Raw genomic sequence first — 16891 nt, forward strand, 5'->3', positions numbered from 1 at the left:
GTAATTATACTTTTTTAATATTACCTTCCCATTATATTATCTATCTTTAGTATTCTTTCACAATTAGAGTATTAAACAAAGAACATTTTTAAAAATTTTATATTTTTTTTAAAAAGTAAAATTGTAAAGTGTATTTCATGAGTTTTATTAAAATGTGTAATTTCTTCTAACAATGTGTTATAAATTGAAACAAAGGTAGTATAATACTTCCTCCTGTTCTTATTGTAAAACGCTTTTTAGAATGACTTTTTAGGTTTTTAATATAAGAAACTTGATGAGATATTTATATACATTCTTTTGGTATTATTTATATTTAAATTCATTAGTTATTGAAGAGAATGTAATGAAGATTTAAAAATTTTTATTTAAATATAAATAAAATTGGGAGTTTAATCTATTTTCAAATAAAGTTAATAATTCAATTATATTTTCTTAATTTTAGTGAGAAAGATGGGTATTATAATAGGAATATAATAGGAATCAAAGAGACTAATTAAATTTTAGAAAATTGGCCCACTAAACTTTTGATATTGGTTCTGCCACTGTTTACTGATTGAGTCTTCTCGTTCTGTTTTTTTGTTAAACATTTTCCATGATAGATCTTCTTTCTGTTCCCTTGTCGCTTTTTCACTTATGCTTTGTAAGCTGTCTTCATTTTAATTAATTGATCCTTTTATTATAAAAAAAATGAAAGAGTGCATGAGAAAGGATTTAAGTGCTCGCAAGAGGAAGCCAAAGAACAAATGAACAGTCAAGGAGTAGATGAAGAAGATTTTTCTCTGCCTTACACAACACTGACAAGTGTCATTGTTTTTATGTTTGGATGGGCAAGAGAGAAAAACTGCATATTTTACTGTGACAATAATACCCTCATCAAACCATAAAAATCAATTTATAACAAATGAAAAATAAAATAACCAAATTATTTTTTTAATAATTTTGCGTAGTCTCATGCATACTTTTTTATATTTATATATTTAATATCTATTAAAACGTAGAAAGACATTTATTATAAAATAATATCTATTTAATATCAATAAAATTTCAAAGATGTTCAAATATGAAGTCCTTCCTTCATTGAGACTAGATTTTTCAAAAGTATAATCTAAAAAATTTTACCTTTCGTATTTCTGGATTTGAAAAATTAATTATTTTTTGGCCCAAAAATAAAAACAATCTTTTCTAAAGTATCACTCAAAAGTTATAATCAAGTCTTTTATCAGAATTTAATTTTTTTTTATATGAAATGTTTAAGTGAGATGGGTCTCAAGAGTTTAACAGGATCAGAATATACCTCCAAACTCCAAGATCATTTACAAATATATCAATAAGGTCTTCACATTAACAACATTATTTGAACTCATGACATTATGAGTTTATGAATTAAAATCCTTATCAAATGAACTAACTTGTTGATATCAAAATTTAACTTTCTACTCAAGTATATGATTGACATATCAATATAGCTACAATACCCAAAAAAAAAAAAAACCCTCCATGGGTGTTAGTTGTTACAAATTGAAAATCCCTCATTTCCCCCATGATCTATCACCACTTCTATATATATATATATATATAGATCTTTGGAATCAAGTACGTACCTCTGCATATAATTTGCATCCCCTCAGAGACAGTAAAATTAAACAAAAGCTTCAAAGAAAGGGAAAAAAACGCTTCACAGTTCACATAGTAAAAGCAAATGCTTTAATGAGTTTGAACAACACAAATTCCGTGACATGCATGAAAATGATTCCAACATCAGTCATCGATTTAACTAGCATTTGAAGTCACATGTGATATTTCCTCTTCGTTGTAACGGCGAGTCCTAGTCCTTTCAAACATTGTGAGACCCTTTTCAACAAATATATAGCAATAGATTTATTGTCAAGAAACTTAGAATCTCTCTCATGACCTCAACTAAATTCCATAATTCGTGTCATGTCATTTTTCACAGCTTTGCTCAATAATATCAATCATTGTTGCCTTTCACTTGTGTCCTACAAAAGATGCAATCCTTTTGATTGGTTTGAGGTCCCCATGTTTCACTGCACTCCACATTAACGATTGAGTTTGAGGTATCATTGCCTTCATCTACTGCATATTCAAAAGACTCATTTATGTCAATACAATTATGTTCCATCGTTTAATCTTATTCTTAGTGATCTCACAATCTTTTCCTCTTGCTCTATCTTTGCTACATAGTTCATATAACTTGTCCTGATAATAATAATGCAGTATGGGGGTGCTCTTCGTCTTTTTTGCTCTTGTTTTTTCCCCCTGCAAAATAAGAAATCATAAGCAAATTTCTACAAGATTCATAATCTAAATAAGAATACACCTTAATCTGAAGAAGCAACAAAAATATTTGAAATGCTCACTTAATAAATGTGAAAATCAGCATCCATGAATACAAATGCGAGGTGCCACTGCCACATAGAGCTCTCTCTATAGTTCATAACAAAGGACGAGGCAAAGAAGTACACAATCTAGGATTCCAGCAATTCAGTATTATGAAAAATAATCTTCTAAACTCTAACCATAAGCTTAATGATAGTATAAAGACAAAGTCCTGATCTTAATCAAGTCATTCCATATCTGACTTGAAGCTTCAAATAATTTTGTTACAGATCAACTCCAGGAAAATCCACTTAACCCATTAAACAGGTTATACAACTTTGCAAACCTCATTGACAACATCATTTTACTATTCTTCAGTGCTGCTTTGTAATGTGAGACCCAAACAAATTATATATCGGAAGACCTTTCAGTACATTATAGTATGCAAATAATGTTGAAAATATTCCATCTAGACAATTTCCTCTTACCATCTCTTCTAATAAAATATCAATGAAAGCTTCATCCATTTCAAGTGTCCATGGAAAATTCAATCTACATGATAAGAAACAATATGGCATAGTTTCTTTTCTCCAACGTTATCAAAAAAAAAAAAAATGGCATAGAAATAACAAATATATCAACTCTCGGGGGTGCGAGATCAATAAATAAATAGACCGGGCAATAAATACGTGTCAATTATGGACCAGGAGTCATTTTCTTTTCTCAACATAATATATGTTATGTTATTAAGAATGAAATAACATTGTATAAATATACACCCACTATTTTTTGGATCCGTCGCTGCAACAAAAACGGAGGAACACAAACCAAATCCCAAAGGAAAAACCCTAAAATCGAAAGCTCCATCATTGTTATTGTACTTGGCAAAAAGTAACACGTAACATGCATTTGCTAAGGCATTGTTTGGACCAAAAATTTTCTTCCCTTCATGCTCCATCATCAATGTCGGACTAATCAAACGCTTTCTCTACAAAGCAGATTCTGTTACTTTCCATTATGCCCCACACGCTCTTTTTGTGATTCTTTTCTACTCTTCTTGCTTCATATTACAACATATGCCAAGAGTGTTGGGTCGTCACTTGTACTAAAGTCTATCAAAATCTTTGCTTTTGGAGTTCCAAAGGCACAATAATTGAGATTTTTTCTTTCTGGCGCTGCGAGGTGGGGAAGCCATGGCCGAAGAGAGCGTCGTTGAGTCTAGCGATTTGCCGGTCAAGAGGCAGAGGGAAGACGAAGAGAATGGAGCCTCTGCTTCTACCGTTTCCATGGAGACAGACTTGAATGGCGGTGAACATCCTGATTTTATGTCGTCTGTGATTCCTGGCTGGTTCTCCGAAGTTAGCCCAATGTGGCCTGGTTAGTTCTCTCTCCCAACCCTTTTGCGACGATGTTTTAAGAAGCTACCTCCTTTCCTCTGTTTGGTTGTCAACACAGGAATATGTTATCACACTTTCTCATATGAGGATAGAAAGTCAGACCACTTATCATTAATAATAATTTCTGGGTCCAGCTGTTGTTGGTTCGGACGTTGATTGCTTTTCTTGATTACTGTCAAATTGGCATCCTTTTTCTTTTTCTTAACGTGAAATAGAATTCTTTGATCAAGGTTTGATTTTTGTATTTATGATTGTGTTCTTTGAATTGCCATATTCTTTTCTCATCTCTACTCAATGCCCGTTTAATCCAGTTTTACTATCGCCATGTTCTTTGAGATCCCTGACATGTCCTAATTATATCTCCTTTTACTTTTGGATGCTTTGTCCGTAAATCAGTTATAATTGATCATGATTGATTATGTGAATGTGCACACATGTACAGTTGCCGCTGGTTAGTCTTCAATAAATTTCCCCCAATTGCTGCTACAAAGAAATTGTTTATCTGCTTACTACCAGAGTCGTTGAGGACACATGTTTTGTTGTGTTGCTTTGATCTTGAGGTCTGTATATTGGGAGCTTAGTAGTTCAGCTTGGTATTTGCATCAGCAAGAAGTGGAATTTTGGTTCGATGCCACTGTTATCTCTTCTTCCTGTGCCGGCAAAATATATGCATTATTGCATACTATGATAAATGAAAGACTTTTCTTATTCTCTTGTAGCGTTGTCCTATGTGCCAATCCAAGGACTATTTTCTTATTCTCTCATTTTTAATTTAAAGCAAGATCTTATGGATCTACCTTGGTGCTTATATTTATGATTTGGAACTTGGTTATTTGGCAGGAGAGGCACACTCCTTAAAAGTTGAGAAGATCTTATTTCAAGGGAAGTCTGATTACCAGAATGTGATGGTCTTCCAGGTACAGGAGGCTTCAGCATATTATGTTTTTTTCCCCTTTATAACCTTTTCATGGTCCTTTCTCTATTTACAATGCAATACTGTCAATTTTTTTTTTTTCAGTCATCATCGTATGGAAAGGTTCTTGTTTTGGATGGTGTAATTCAGCTCACTGAAAGAGATGAATGTGCCTACCAGGAAATGATCACACATCTTCCTTTGTGCTCGATTCCAAATCCCAAGAAGGTCCTTCAATAATTCCAAAATCTTACTTTATGAGTTGGTTACATTTTTTGTCGCCTAATATTTGGTGGTCAGCAAGTTGTTCAAAGTACTGTGAAGTAGTATATGAATTCTTATCTCTGTATCCAGAGTCTTAGAAGAATTGGTGACAGGGTTATGTTATTAATCTATCCATGGCATACTGTTATTTGCAACACCACTTGTTATGTTTAGTTTTGCAACATTAGTTTCATTTCCTATTGATTTGTGCCTGAGTTTACCACATCCTTTTACAGGAATTTTGCTGAATGGCAATAGTTTGGGTTAAGGCTCACACCCATGGAATTAGGAGAAAACATTTAATACATGACTTTCCAGAACCATTCATGGTTTCTGAAAATAAAATTTAGGGGGAATAATGAACAGAGACATGTTTGAGAAGTCAAATAGGAATAAATTTTGCATTGGGGAATGATTATCTGGTTATATTGTTTTAATTATTATTTTCCTCTCTGTGATTTTCTTTCTTAGGTTTTGGTTATTGGTGGTGGAGATGGTGGGGTCTTGCGGGAAGTTTCACGGCATTCTTCTGTTGAAAAGATAGACATTTGTGAAATTGACAAAATGGTAGTTGATGTGAGTAACGACTCAGGCTTCTACTCTGTCTTTTCTGTTTTCTGAGCATAGCTAAGCCATTTTTTAGGCAGGCTGCTAATGCATTACTTCACTCTTCGTCATATTTTCTAAGCTGAGCGGCATAATTCACTGAAGTAATATTACTTATAACATGCTGATCCTTTTCACTTATCCTTGGTTTGGTTGGGGAGAAAATTAGCGAGGAAAGAATAATGAGGGGAAACTCCCTAAAATAGTAAAAGAAATATACTATTTTTGGAAGTTTGCCCTCAAAATATTCACTCCTCCCTATTTCCTTCCCATTCCCCTCCCCATCCAAACCAATCCTTGGTCTCGAAACAATTATATTTTTGAGCTGAGGCTTCTGGCAGCTGCATTCTTAGTGTTAAATTAAGATCTCATTAGTACAGGTCTCCAAACAATTTTTCCCTGAAGTAGCTGTAGGGTTTGATGATCCACGTGTGACACTTCATATTGGTGATGGTATGATTAACCACATATTACTTTTCATAAATACTTTTTCTTTTTGGAGAATTTATCTCATTGTTTCATGTCTCAATGATCTAGGAGTTGCATTTTTGAAAGATGTTCCAGCAGGAACTTATGATGCAATCATAGTTGACTCATCTGACCCTATAGGTATACATCTTGCAAAATTTTGGTTCTTCAATTGCGATTCGATTTGTTTTCTAAACGCATGTGATATCCTTCAGGTCCTGCTCAAGAGCTTTTTGAAAAACCCTTTTTTGAGTTGGTTGCTAAGGCTCTTCGTCCAGGAGGGGTTGTGAGTACGCAGGCTGAAAGCATATGGCTTCATATGCATATTATTGAGGGCCTTGTTGCCAATTGTCGCCAGATATTTAAAGGCTCTGTTGACTATGCTTGGACTTCAGTTCCAACATACCCTAGGTACTTTTTGTTTGTTTGTTGTTTGTTTGTTTGCTGTCTGCATGACTCCTTGCATATTGATGATATATTGGGATAGTGCAACTTTTAGTCCTTCACATTTAGAGGAGTTATCGATTTGGTTCTTCAAGTGTAATTTATATCCTTTCAGTCCTTAACATTTGCTTCGCTTATCAAGTTAATCTTCTAAGTTTTGCAAGAGAAATTAACCCTAAAAAAAGTTTACGTGTAAATTAGCTTGTTGATGTGGAATATATACATGGATTAATTAATACACAAAAGTCAAATCACATAATCCTAATTGCTGAGATATTATTGATTTTATTATTATATAATTCCTAATTTAATCTGCGTGGGTTTTTTTTATTTTTAATTTATGTGGCTTTTTTTTTTTTCCTTATCCAAGTCAGCATTTTTGCCTCCGACATTATTACATGATTGCCATATCATCATTTCATTACCTATCTTAGCATAATTTAATGGTGTTAATTTTCTCATGAAATCAAGGACTACTTAGATAAGTCTATAAAATGTTAAGGACCGAAATAATAGAAATTAAATGGGAGGGACCAAATCAATAACTCCCTCAAATGTTAGGGACCAAAAATTGCATTATCCTATATGTTATTATTTTATTTAGACAGAAGAATTATTTGAGTCCTCCAGAAATGTATGAGCCTTCAACTTTGCTCTTAAAACTCAAATATCATCATTTAACACCAAAACTGTTTATATACCCATCTATATGATCATGGCTTGAGCTGTTCCCAAACATCAATTCAGTTCATGACAGAATGATACTGATAAGGTTTTAAAACATTTTGAAGTAGAATAAGATGGTGATTTTGTTAGGGACCCAAGTGATAGTTTACTCTTAATTATTCTGCTAGGAAAAGTTCATTCTAAAATTCGACTTGACTTTTTTCTTTTTACTTTGCTTTACCTCTTTATCTTCCCAAGATGAGAATATCCTTGTTGATGTTTTTATTGGTTCTTATCAGTGGGGTGATTGGTTTTATGCTGTGCTCGACCGACGGACCTCCTGTTGATTTCAAGCATCCGGTGAACCCCATAGATGCAAACGATAATCAGAAGTCTGTAAGACCACTGAAGTTTTACAACTCTGAGGTGTGGTTCAGTTTCAACCATTTTCTCATATTCATGTTTGTATTTTATCCCTGTACTGCTGGACAATCCTTATATGCACGCCGTATGGTTCTTATTTTCAGATTCATGCTGCGGCATTTTGCCTTCCATCGTTTGCCAGGAGGGCGATTGATTCTAAAGCAAATTGAGAAGATTTTCCAGATTCTGGAGGACCATATGTGGCCGTTGATGAAAGCTACCTTTCATTTCTAACTAGAGTGGCTTATCTGTCAATGAATCATGAAACAATTTAGGGCCTGAATTTAACGTCAGCGAGTAAGACTTATGCAGAAGATACTTGGAATGGGTTTACCTTTATGTTTCTTCATAAAATGTTCGCATTCTTATTCAAATAAGAATGTAACTTATGATTTTCTATACCTTACTTGTTATTGGCTTGATAACAAGATGGTTAATCAATTTTTGTATTCTGTTTATCATCAGTATGTTTACTCTAGAAAAACATTCTTTTTGCTTGCACTTACCCACACCCACAGAGAGATATAGTTAGACAGACAGACAGACAGAGAAGATTTTCTTGTGTTGGTTTAGTCTATTTAATATTGGGGAGAATGATATTTAAGGACCCTCTAAGAACATTATTTACAGTTAAGTATCATGAAATTTTGAAATTCCAAAAAAAAAAACCATAGTCTTTAACTGGAATTGAAATTTTTCTGGGTTAATTTTTTTCAATAATCATCTTCTATATTTTTAGCACTCCACGTTTTCAATACTTATCTTTGACATTTTCAATACTCAGTTTTTCAACTTTTGGTAGTCATTTTATATATTTTCAACACTCATTTTCTTTCTATGTTTTCATTGTTGGAAAACACGTATCTTTAATTCTTTTCAGTACTGAAATTATAAAAGATGAGTATTGAAAACATTTAAGGTGATTATTGAAAATGCTAAAAATGACTATTGAAATAAAAGATGAGCACTGAACAAAATTCAATCATAACTAAGGACCATGGTCTTTTTCTAAAATTTCATAATTTTAGGGTTCTTAATGGTAACTAGCCTTCTTAGAAGGTCCTTAGATGTCATTTTTTCTTGATATGGTTTAAACTTTGAACTAATTTTATAAACAAAGTTTTGTGAGCCAATGCTATATTCACCTGGGAAGGGAAAATAGATAGAAAGCACAGCTACTAGCAGTCAGTCCTCCTTTAGTGTTAAGGAAAAACGGAGATTATTGATAAAGCTTTTGCAGCTTATTTATAACAATAGAGATAACATGACTGATTACTCATTGCCAAAACAAAAGAGGAAAAAAGAAAAAAGGTATAACTCATTACTCTCATTATACAAGACTAGATGAGAGTAATTGCCAGTAGCCTAATCCTTGTTCTTATCTGAACATGTTGGCCAGCAATGAGCTCTGTCATTCATGAACAACTGCAATATCTTTGCCCAATTCCTCATCAACCACCTTCTTCAAGTTCCTCTCCTTGCAGTCATAGAAGTAGATCATACAGGCCACCCATTTCAGCAGATTTACCACACAGAACAAGCCAGCCTGTACTATGATTCCATTCCCACTTTTGTAGCATCCTATATGGAGGCATGGAATCCTCAGAAGGTGTCCCCAAGCAAAGAAAGGAAGCATCAGAAATAGCCCTCTTCTCTGACAGCCTCTGTTGAAATACCCAGAAAGTACTAATGCATCAATCCCATGCATCCCTTCCAATATTGAGATTACAATGCTCATGTTCCACATAGCACTCCATTCTAAATACTTTCTTAACAGTTTTGCAAAACCCAGACTGCAAACTACTGCAAATAGCCCATAGAATCTGAAATATCTCAACACAACGAAGTAGTTGATGACTATATATAGTAATCCAAGCAGATGACAGTTTGTCAAGAATTGCACAAATATAGAAGTGACAAATGTGCCTCTCAAGTTGGACATGTCAAAGGATTTTTGAAACATGTCCTTGAGAGTCATTTTCTTCTCTCCTGAACGTAGCATTGATGCCAAATCAATAGTAACAATTGCAGAGCAGAGATCTAGGAGATGGAGAGGCACCAAGTAGATCAATCCAAGTTGAACCAACTTGAGCACATAATTTTTGCTGAATCTTCCAATGATAGAGTCTGTAGATGAATACTGATGATAATAACGCAAGTAAGCAGGTGGTCCATTGAGAATTTCTGAGGTTTCAGCCAGAGTTTCTTGGAGGGAAGTTTCAAAGTAGAACGTCAAACAGAAGAGTGGAAGCGAAGTGAGGATGGTGAACATGATGAAGTTGTGGTTCTTGAGAAACATTCTAACAGTTTCCTTTAGGATATCAAAGACCTCGACCTTCTGCTTCTGCATAACTTGTTTGCTTTCACTCTCCATATCTTTCTGAGATTTCAAATTCCAAAACCCAAATTCTGATGATGCTCTAACAAGCGAAGCTTAACGCCCAAGTGCAGATTCATACAAACCGATGACTTGCCTTGATTCTTCTTTTTCGGGGCAAGACTTGAGTTGACTTCACAAATCAGACTTAAGGTAGAGACTCGGACTTTTCTTTGTGGGCACTCGTGAGTGAAGAAATTGGCGACCCAAACGAGCCTCAAGTGCGTTGTTCTGCACCGGGGCCACGATCCTGGTCATTATTTCAAGGTGCGTGCGTTGACTATGTCCATTTCATTTTGACACTATCAAGAATCTTTAGATATTCACAAAGAAATAACTCTTTGAGAGATGAGGGGATTAGCAAAGGAATCTTGATAAATCATAGTTTTTCCTTAGTTTATCTCATATTTATCTAGATTTTTGGATTTAAATGGATTTGTTTTGCATTATTGCATTTGGTCTTTTGGGAAAATTTTCATAAATATAGGAAATTTTGAGGCAAAATATTCCCTATTCTTTGAATTATTTTCCAAATTTTAAAATTGAGTTTTGGACAGTTTAATTTAAAATTTTCAAATTGTTATTCGAGGGAATTTTAAATTTAAATTTAAAATATAATATTTTCCACCCATTCTCTCTCGTCTAAATTAATCCCCATTATATCCTATCTTGCAATTTCTTTCCTACTTTCCTTTATGGCACTACTCCACACAGCTTATTTTTATGAATATTGAACAATTATTTTTGGACTTTGATTATGTTATACCTTTTTAGGTTATATTTAGAGAAAATTTACTCAATGGCCTCAAAAAATACAACTTCCATAAATTATGGAAGAAGTTTTTGAATATTTTAGAATATGGCCCATTCAAAAATAAATTAGATGCGTTTTTACTACATTGTCCTCAACTCTGTTCGGTCTTTTTTATTAAAATAGGATATAACTGATGTTATTTTGATTTGATTTTCCTTGATTTTATTTCTCCATCTATACGGTTAACGTTTCTTATCGTACTGCTTGCCTCTCTCTGTTTATCTTCTCTGTTTTTCCCAGATATTATCATCACATTGAACAGGAAACTGCATTATCGAATAGAAATTGTCTTGTATTCGTTTATCTAGAGGTTGAAGAGAATCATCCATAATCAAATTTCTATCATCTTCATATATTCAGGTAATATATCCATTGAATCAGTAAATCATCTGTTCCTAATCTATTTTTTGTTGTCATTGATCATGCAATTTGCTTAAATTTTGAACACAAAACATATTATTTTCTCACTGTTCATGATTTTTTATTTTTTATTTCGGGTATTTGATTTTCTATGATCAGTTAAGCTGTCTGTAATTTTTTTCGAACCTAGTTTGATCTGAGTTGGGTGAAGGAGTATGGCATTTTCGTGTTTCTGATTAATGTTAGTATATCATTGATATATTATAGTATCTCATTGATAAGTAATATCAGTGTTAACTTACCAACACTATGTCATCTTGTAGATATGGGGATGCTTAATCTGATAATTTCTTATGATGGAAAATGGGATTTGAACAACCGTTACATTGATGATTCATACTTGGAGGTGCTTGTGGAAGATACAACTTTCTATCTTGATGTCATGGAAATTGTGTATAAGAAATTGCAGTTGAATGCAAGTCATGAGATCAAATTGATGGTCTCTTTTGATATTGAAACTTCAACATATAGTATTTTAGAGGTGAAGAATGACAATGATTTGATATGGTATTTTAATTTGCTGAGAAACTCTAATCTCTTTAACTTCTCGTTGATTGTCTCTATTTTCAATGGACCTTTTTCCATGCAAGAAGTGTTTGAACCTTGCCATGAAGGAGAGAGTTCCTTAACTTCATGTTCTTCTACATTTTCCAATAACAAGAATTGTAGCGGACCTGCTGAACTTTTACAAATGGACGATATTAAGGAGGGAGATGCATTCTTTAGCAAATTGGAAGTCCAAAAAGTTCTGCAACTGTTAGCTATGAAGAGGAATTTTGAATACAAAACTCTGAAATCAAATGGTCAAAGGCTTGTTGTTGCTTGTAGTGTTGATGGTTGTAAGTGGTACGTACGGGCCTCAACAATTTCTTCTACTCAAGTTTGGGTCATTAGACAGCATGTAAAAGACCATACTTGTGCTGTTGACGTCGTGCGTAGTGACCATAAGCAAGCAACAAGCCTTATCATTAGTGAATGTGTGAAGCAAAAAGTTATTAATGGAGAATGTAATGACCCAAAATCAATAATTAAGCACATGTGTAAGGAATTTGGAGTTGGTGTTAGTTATTACAAGTCATGGAGAGCAAAGGAACTTGTTTTGGAAGCAATTCAAGGTTGTCCGGAGGACTCTTATGCCCAATTACCTTCCTTGTGCTATGCTTTGAGTCACACAAGTCCTGGTACGTATTTATCATGGATATACATTCGTTTACTAATGATATATTCAGGCAGTAATTGAATTAAATATATTGTGTTATTTAGACAGTAATTATGTTTTGTATCCTACTTTGTTGTCTGATTATTAATAATATGACACAGGTACTGTTACTGATATTGATGATGGTGGTAATGGTCGTTTTAAATATTTCTTTGTATCATTTGCTGCTTCTATTGAGGGATGGAGCCATTGTCGACCAATTATATCCATTGACGGAACTTTTTTAAGGAACAAATATGTGGGGACTCTTCTAATTGCATGTACTATGGATGGAAATAATTCAATCTTTCCATTAGCATTTACAGTTGTTGACTCAGAGACTGATGCTTCTTGGGAATGGTTTCTATATAAGTTGAAGAGTGCATTATGCTATTGTCAAGACCTAGTCTTTGTTTCAGATAGAAAAAGTAGTATCCCAAAGGCTGTGTGTAATGTATTTTCTAATGCTACCCATTGTATTTGTGTATAACATTTGTTGGGTAATATAAGAACAAAGTTCAAACACCCTTTAGTTGCCGGTATCTTCAATCATTGTGTTAGGGTATATAAGTTTTTTGATTTTGAATGTGAGATGAAGAAATTAGATCAAGTGGCACCTGGCATTCGTGATTACCTTCTAGATGTGGGTTATGAAAAGTGGTCACGTTGTTATTCTATCAGGAGACAGTATGATATTATGACTTCTAATATATCAGAAAGCATGAACTCTACTTTAGATGATGCAAGGGACCTACCGATTATACCATTGATTCAGTTTATTAGGAACAAGCTCCAGGACTGGTTTTATACACGAAAGATGCATGCTAATTCTATATCTTCTCATCTAACACCATAGGTTGAAAAACAGTTGTCCGAGCAAATAGAGCTTGGTAGACACATGGAGGTAACAACTAAACCTATCTTAATTGATATACCATTGTATATCATTGATATATTGACGTTGAAACTTATCGTTGTTATATTGTATTGCATTTCTATTGTAGGTTCAACCAAATGATGTAAATGAGTTCACTGTAGTGCATGGCAAATCTAGTTTTATTGTTTACTTGGAGACTAGAAGTTGTAGTTGCAGGAAGTGGGATTTTGAAGAAATTCCTTGCTCTCATACTTGTGCAGTGATTAGCAAGCAACGACTTTGTGCATATACTTTTGTTTCTAGATACTACACAAAGTATTCATATGGTTGCACATATGGGGCAACAATTCATTCGTTAGGCAATCAATGTGATTGGGCAATTCCTAGTGAAGTGCTTGAAAACAATCTAATGCCACCAGAGATAAGAAGAGGTGCCGATAGGCCTAAGAAGACACGAATTCCATCGGTTGGCGAGTTTAAGAGAACTGTTAGGTGCAGTCGTTGTGAGCAATTTGGACATAACAGAGCTACTTGCAAGAACCATATACCTATTGGAATTAACATCCCAAAGAAGCAAAAGACCATAGTTGGATCTACTAGTCAAATTTAAATTTTTTTTTGGACATTTCAGATTTATTTCAGTCTTTCCATAAGTGAAACTTAATGAATTTGAATTTATTTTTGATTATTCATATGTTTTGCGTCATTTGACATTGCTGATGAACAGTGATTTTTTTGTTGTACATATATAGCCATAATATTTTTTCTTTTAATCTTTTGTAAACTGTCTTTGGAGATAGTTTAAAAAATTATAAGAATTAAAGGGAAGCACTTTAATTCCTGTGTATAAGAATAAAAGCAATTTTTAGAATTGTGCATAGAAGCCTTTGAGAGGCACATGGTAGCACATGCGAACGTGGTAGCATGTATGCAACATGCAACTTAAAATACCCAACGGAGGAAACAAAAGAATGATCAATATAGAAGTAATCATAAAAGATTCATATTTTATCACCTGGAAATTAAAAGTCTGTTTTCTTTGGTCAGTTCAACTAGATATATATCAACAATAAACAGAAATATGTCAATGATTAAGAGCACAATTCATATTGATCATCTATTAAAGGGAACAAAAGACTAAAATTAACCGAAATACAAAAGGCTAAAGGTGCATCAACTTCATTAGTCCTTCAACTTTTATATAGTTGGTTGAGTTAGTAACTCATAACTAGGACTGTCATATTGATCATCCTCTTTTTAGTCTTTTTTTTTTAGCTTTACCCTCATCTGTTGATCTGTAATTTACGGTGAAAGGAGACTAAAGTGCAGCAAGTGTCTTTGTTGACCTCTTAGGCCTTTCAACTTTCATCCTATTAGCAATTTTCTTGATTCCTACCCTTTTTTGTTGGTCCTTTGGAGGTTCAACCATTTTGTCGGCCTAAAAAAACAAAGAACAAAGAGTCAATAGCTAATGTATGCTATAAAAGTATACTGAAACTATATAGCACTGGTCCTTTGTTGTAATGTATGTCATTCATATTTAACCCTATGAACTATAACAATCAAAATATGACTAAATATATCATTGATGTCCAACAGTACAGCACTGATATACATTACTATGATGTACTTTTCCTATATAATCTTCAACAATGAATATGAATCACATTATCAACAAATGATATTTTGATTTAGTTTCCCATATGAAGTATAATTTATACCTGCTTCTTTTCCTCCAATTGCTGATTGGTATTTGTTGATTCATTCGGGTGGTAGCCTTCTTGTTCGTTACCTCTCTCAACATTTGAAGGCATCACTGACATTGGTCCCTAATCAAGTCAAAAGCAATATGAAAAAATTAAAACAAGTAACAGTTTAATATAGGTGGAATTATAACATTTCAGCCACATGAACTATAATAATCAAACATATGACTAAATATATCATTGATATCCAATAGCATAGTACTGATATACATTACTATGATGTGCTTTTTCCATATAATCTTCAACAATGAATATGAATCACATCATCAACAAATGATAATTTGATTTAGTTTCCCATATGAAGTATAATTTGTACCTACTTCTTTTCCTACAATTTCTGACTGGTATTTGTTGATTCATTCGGGTGGCAGCCTTCTTGTTCGTTACCCCTCTCAACATTTGAAGGCATCACTGACATTGGTCCCTAATCAAGTCAAAAGAAATATAAAAAAATTAAAACAAGTAATAGTTTAATATAGATGGAATTATAACATCTAATTATAGGAAACAAAGTAAATCTTAACTCACTTGGTTGTTTTCCTCTTTTTCACAAAGATTATCCTCACTCACGACAACCTCAGCATTGATAGAGTGGGAGAGATCATCAACATTGTTAACACTCTTATCTTTGTCCCCACTATTTTCTTGTTGTTTGACAAGGATGTCAAACATTTTTTCTATCCTTGATCGTATCTCTATTTGACTTTTTACGATCTCAATTTGTCTTTCTTCAATCTGTAGCTGCCGTTTCTCAACCATCTCAAGCTTTTTGTATATTCTCTCACTTTTTGATCTAGAAAGTGAGCCTCGCATGCTTGTTTCTAGGTCATCATTGTCAGTATCTTCAATACTTAGAGGTGACACAGTAGATGTTCCTACTGCAGCTTGAGTTGCGCTCTTCTCTCCTACAAAAATGTGCATATAATCCTTTTCCCATTCTTGATTTGTGATGACCAACTCTTGTATTTTCAACTGTAAGATCCAAAATAAAATGATACATGATGAGTTACAGCTGCTAATTAATGTCAGATGCAAGTAATAGCTAGCAATTTTTCAATATATATTAGATATAAAAAAAATCATATATCACTGATATACACGTATATAACACTGATATACCATTATATAGCATTGTTATACAAGACAGTGAACTCCACATTTTTCATTTTCCAAAAATGCATATCAATTGCACCCATTTGTATATGATTGACATATAGTTACAGAAACTAGTAAATATTAAATGATTTACAAAAAGTAAACATGATCACGTTCTTTGCATTCTTTGCATTGGACATACTTAAATACAAGATAAATATAAAATTATGAACATACTTACATTCTTTGCATTGATCACGTTCTTTTCAAGTTGTGACCACTCATAATAATCATTCGTCGTCTAGTTCAATATCCTTGGGAGTGCGTCTCTTACTTTTTCAGCATATTTATGCTTTTTCAATGCCGGTATCATTTCATATGCCTAAGCAATAATGGCATATGAGAATCCTCTAATCTAATAATTGACACTAAATTTATTAATTACATCCTTGAAGGATTCCACAGTCATGTTGTAGCACACCCTTCCCTATGGATATTTTTCAAACAAGTTATCATCTTCAAGCAACTTGTAAAACTTGTGATCAATGACATTATGATCTTGCTTTGACAAGAGCATGTTCTCTAAACAATTAAGTTTTACTAACTTGACAAAATCAGCATCATTGTTTGGGATGTTGCCTCTAAAGACAGAAAAGACATCCTTTCTTTTAGGCAATGTGTTCTTGACTTGAAAGAATTTGTCTATGAAGGTTGTGATAGGTTTTTCACTAAAGTCCATAGCAAGTAAAGGATTACAATTTAGGCCAGTAACGATTGCAAACTCCTTTAATCCAAAGGTTAGCACTTTTCCTCTAATCAAAAAGTA

General features: G+C 33.4%; 4 protein-coding genes across 5 annotated transcripts; 3 read left to right on the forward strand and 1 right to left on the reverse strand.

Moving 5' to 3' along the window:
* Positions 1–3196: 3196 nt before the first annotated feature.
* Positions 3197–7979, forward strand: LOC129322307 (spermidine synthase). Its single transcript, XM_054968564.1, has 9 exons — positions 3197–3714; positions 4575–4651; positions 4753–4875; positions 5383–5487; positions 5898–5970; positions 6055–6126; positions 6201–6396; positions 7395–7521; positions 7623–7979. Exons 1-9 carry the CDS (start codon positions 3531–3533, stop codon positions 7686–7688), a joined length of 1023 nt encoding a protein of 340 aa, XP_054824539.1. The 5' UTR covers positions 3197–3530; the 3' UTR covers positions 7689–7979.
* Positions 7980–8708: 729 nt separating this feature from the next.
* LOC129322309 (uncharacterized) lies at positions 8709–9898 on the reverse strand. The gene has a single exon (XM_054968565.1). The coding sequence runs from the start codon at positions 9890–9892 to the stop codon at positions 8930–8932; it is 963 nt and encodes a 320-aa protein (XP_054824540.1). The 5' UTR covers positions 9893–9898; the 3' UTR covers positions 8709–8929.
* A 23-nt stretch (positions 9899–9921) lies between these two features.
* LOC129322306 (uncharacterized) lies at positions 9922–12852 on the forward strand. Of its 2 annotated transcripts, none has more exons than XM_054968563.1 (4): positions 9922–10048; positions 10950–11069; positions 11393–12310; positions 12450–12852. In XM_054968563.1, the coding sequence occupies exons 3-4, from the start codon at positions 11395–11397 to the stop codon at positions 12815–12817; spliced, it is 1284 nt and encodes a 427-aa protein (XP_054824538.1). In that variant the 5' UTR covers positions 9922–10048; positions 10950–11069; positions 11393–11394; the 3' UTR covers positions 12818–12852. The 2 variants fall into 2 exon arrangements, with proteins under 2 accessions (XP_054824538.1, XP_054824537.1); XM_054968562.1 differs by having other exon boundaries at positions 10032–10162.
* Positions 12853–13225: 373 nt separating this feature from the next.
* On the forward strand, positions 13226–13814 carry LOC129322417 (uncharacterized). The gene is made up of 2 exons (XM_054968744.1): positions 13226–13231; positions 13332–13814. Exons 1-2 carry the CDS (start codon positions 13226–13228, stop codon positions 13812–13814), a joined length of 489 nt encoding a protein of 162 aa, XP_054824719.1.
* The last annotated feature ends 3077 nt before the right edge of the window (positions 13815–16891 follow it).

Source organism: Prosopis cineraria, unplaced genomic scaffold (genome assembly GCF_029017545.1).
Source record: "Prosopis cineraria cultivar Desert tree isolate PC_DT_omini unplaced genomic scaffold, ASM2901754v1 PC10, whole genome shotgun sequence".
Taxonomy (NCBI): domain Eukaryota; kingdom Viridiplantae; phylum Streptophyta; class Magnoliopsida; order Fabales; family Fabaceae; genus Prosopis; species Prosopis cineraria.